The sequence below is a fragment of the Microtus ochrogaster genome, unplaced genomic scaffold (assembly GCF_000317375.1).
Source record: "Microtus ochrogaster isolate Prairie Vole_2 unplaced genomic scaffold, MicOch1.0 UNK13, whole genome shotgun sequence".
Lineage (NCBI taxonomy): Eukaryota > Metazoa > Chordata > Mammalia > Rodentia > Cricetidae > Microtus > Microtus ochrogaster.
The window spans coordinates 4,981,551-4,982,216 of NW_004949111.1; the positions used below are offsets into that span (position 1 = coordinate 4,981,551).

A 666-nucleotide genomic window follows, 5' to 3' on the forward strand; every position below is an offset into this window, starting at 1 on the left:
AGAGAGAGAGAGAGATTGGGCACAAGCAGGTCTTGAAGACACAAGTTTTTACTCATAAACTAAAGCTTGCTGGTTGTTAAACACAATCTTACCTTATATCTAAGTTTATATCTTAAATAAACCACACACACACATTACTTATTTCTATTCTGCCAAAAACAAGATGTTGTTATAAAAAACAACCTCAAAAGGACATGGACATTTAAACATTTTCTAAAGAGGCTGAACTAGATATATTTAAAAGGAAAGTACACAAAGCAAGATGGGAAACTTTAACCTATAAAAATTAATAGGGACTACCAGTCTATCCACATAACTGTGTAAGTTCATTGAACACGTTAATCATTAATAATACTAAAAAGTAGTAAAAAGAGGGCTTACACTTTGGACAGAGACATTTTCTTTGCCTATCTTCTGCCAGGACCTCAGCATTTGTGTGGCCAAACTGGTAAAGTTGAGTCATGACATCATAAAGAGTCTCTCTGAGGTACAAAAATTTAAAGAGAAACACACCATATTTTACACTGTATACACATATCTAAATATTTTAAAAGTATTAATGTGTCCCCATATTTTTTAAACCCATTAAGTGAGAGTCTCAGTCAGTTATTCATTAGTTGATTTTACTTGCTTGTTAAATAAATAACTAATTATTTTATGGGAAGT

The 666-nt window shown here is 31.7% G+C and overlaps 1 protein-coding gene across 1 annotated transcript in view; it reads right to left on the reverse strand.

Moving 5' to 3' along the window:
* Cylc1 (cylicin 1) overlaps positions 1-442 on the reverse strand; it is a 22,857-nt gene extending 22,415 nt beyond the window's left edge. The window contains exon 1 of the mRNA XM_005366717.2: positions 382-442. Coding sequence (XP_005366774.2) covers positions 382-398 — 17 coding nt within the window. The 5' untranslated portion in view covers positions 399-442. The remainder of the gene's footprint in view (positions 1-381) is intronic.
* Positions 443-666: the final 224 nt, after the last annotated feature.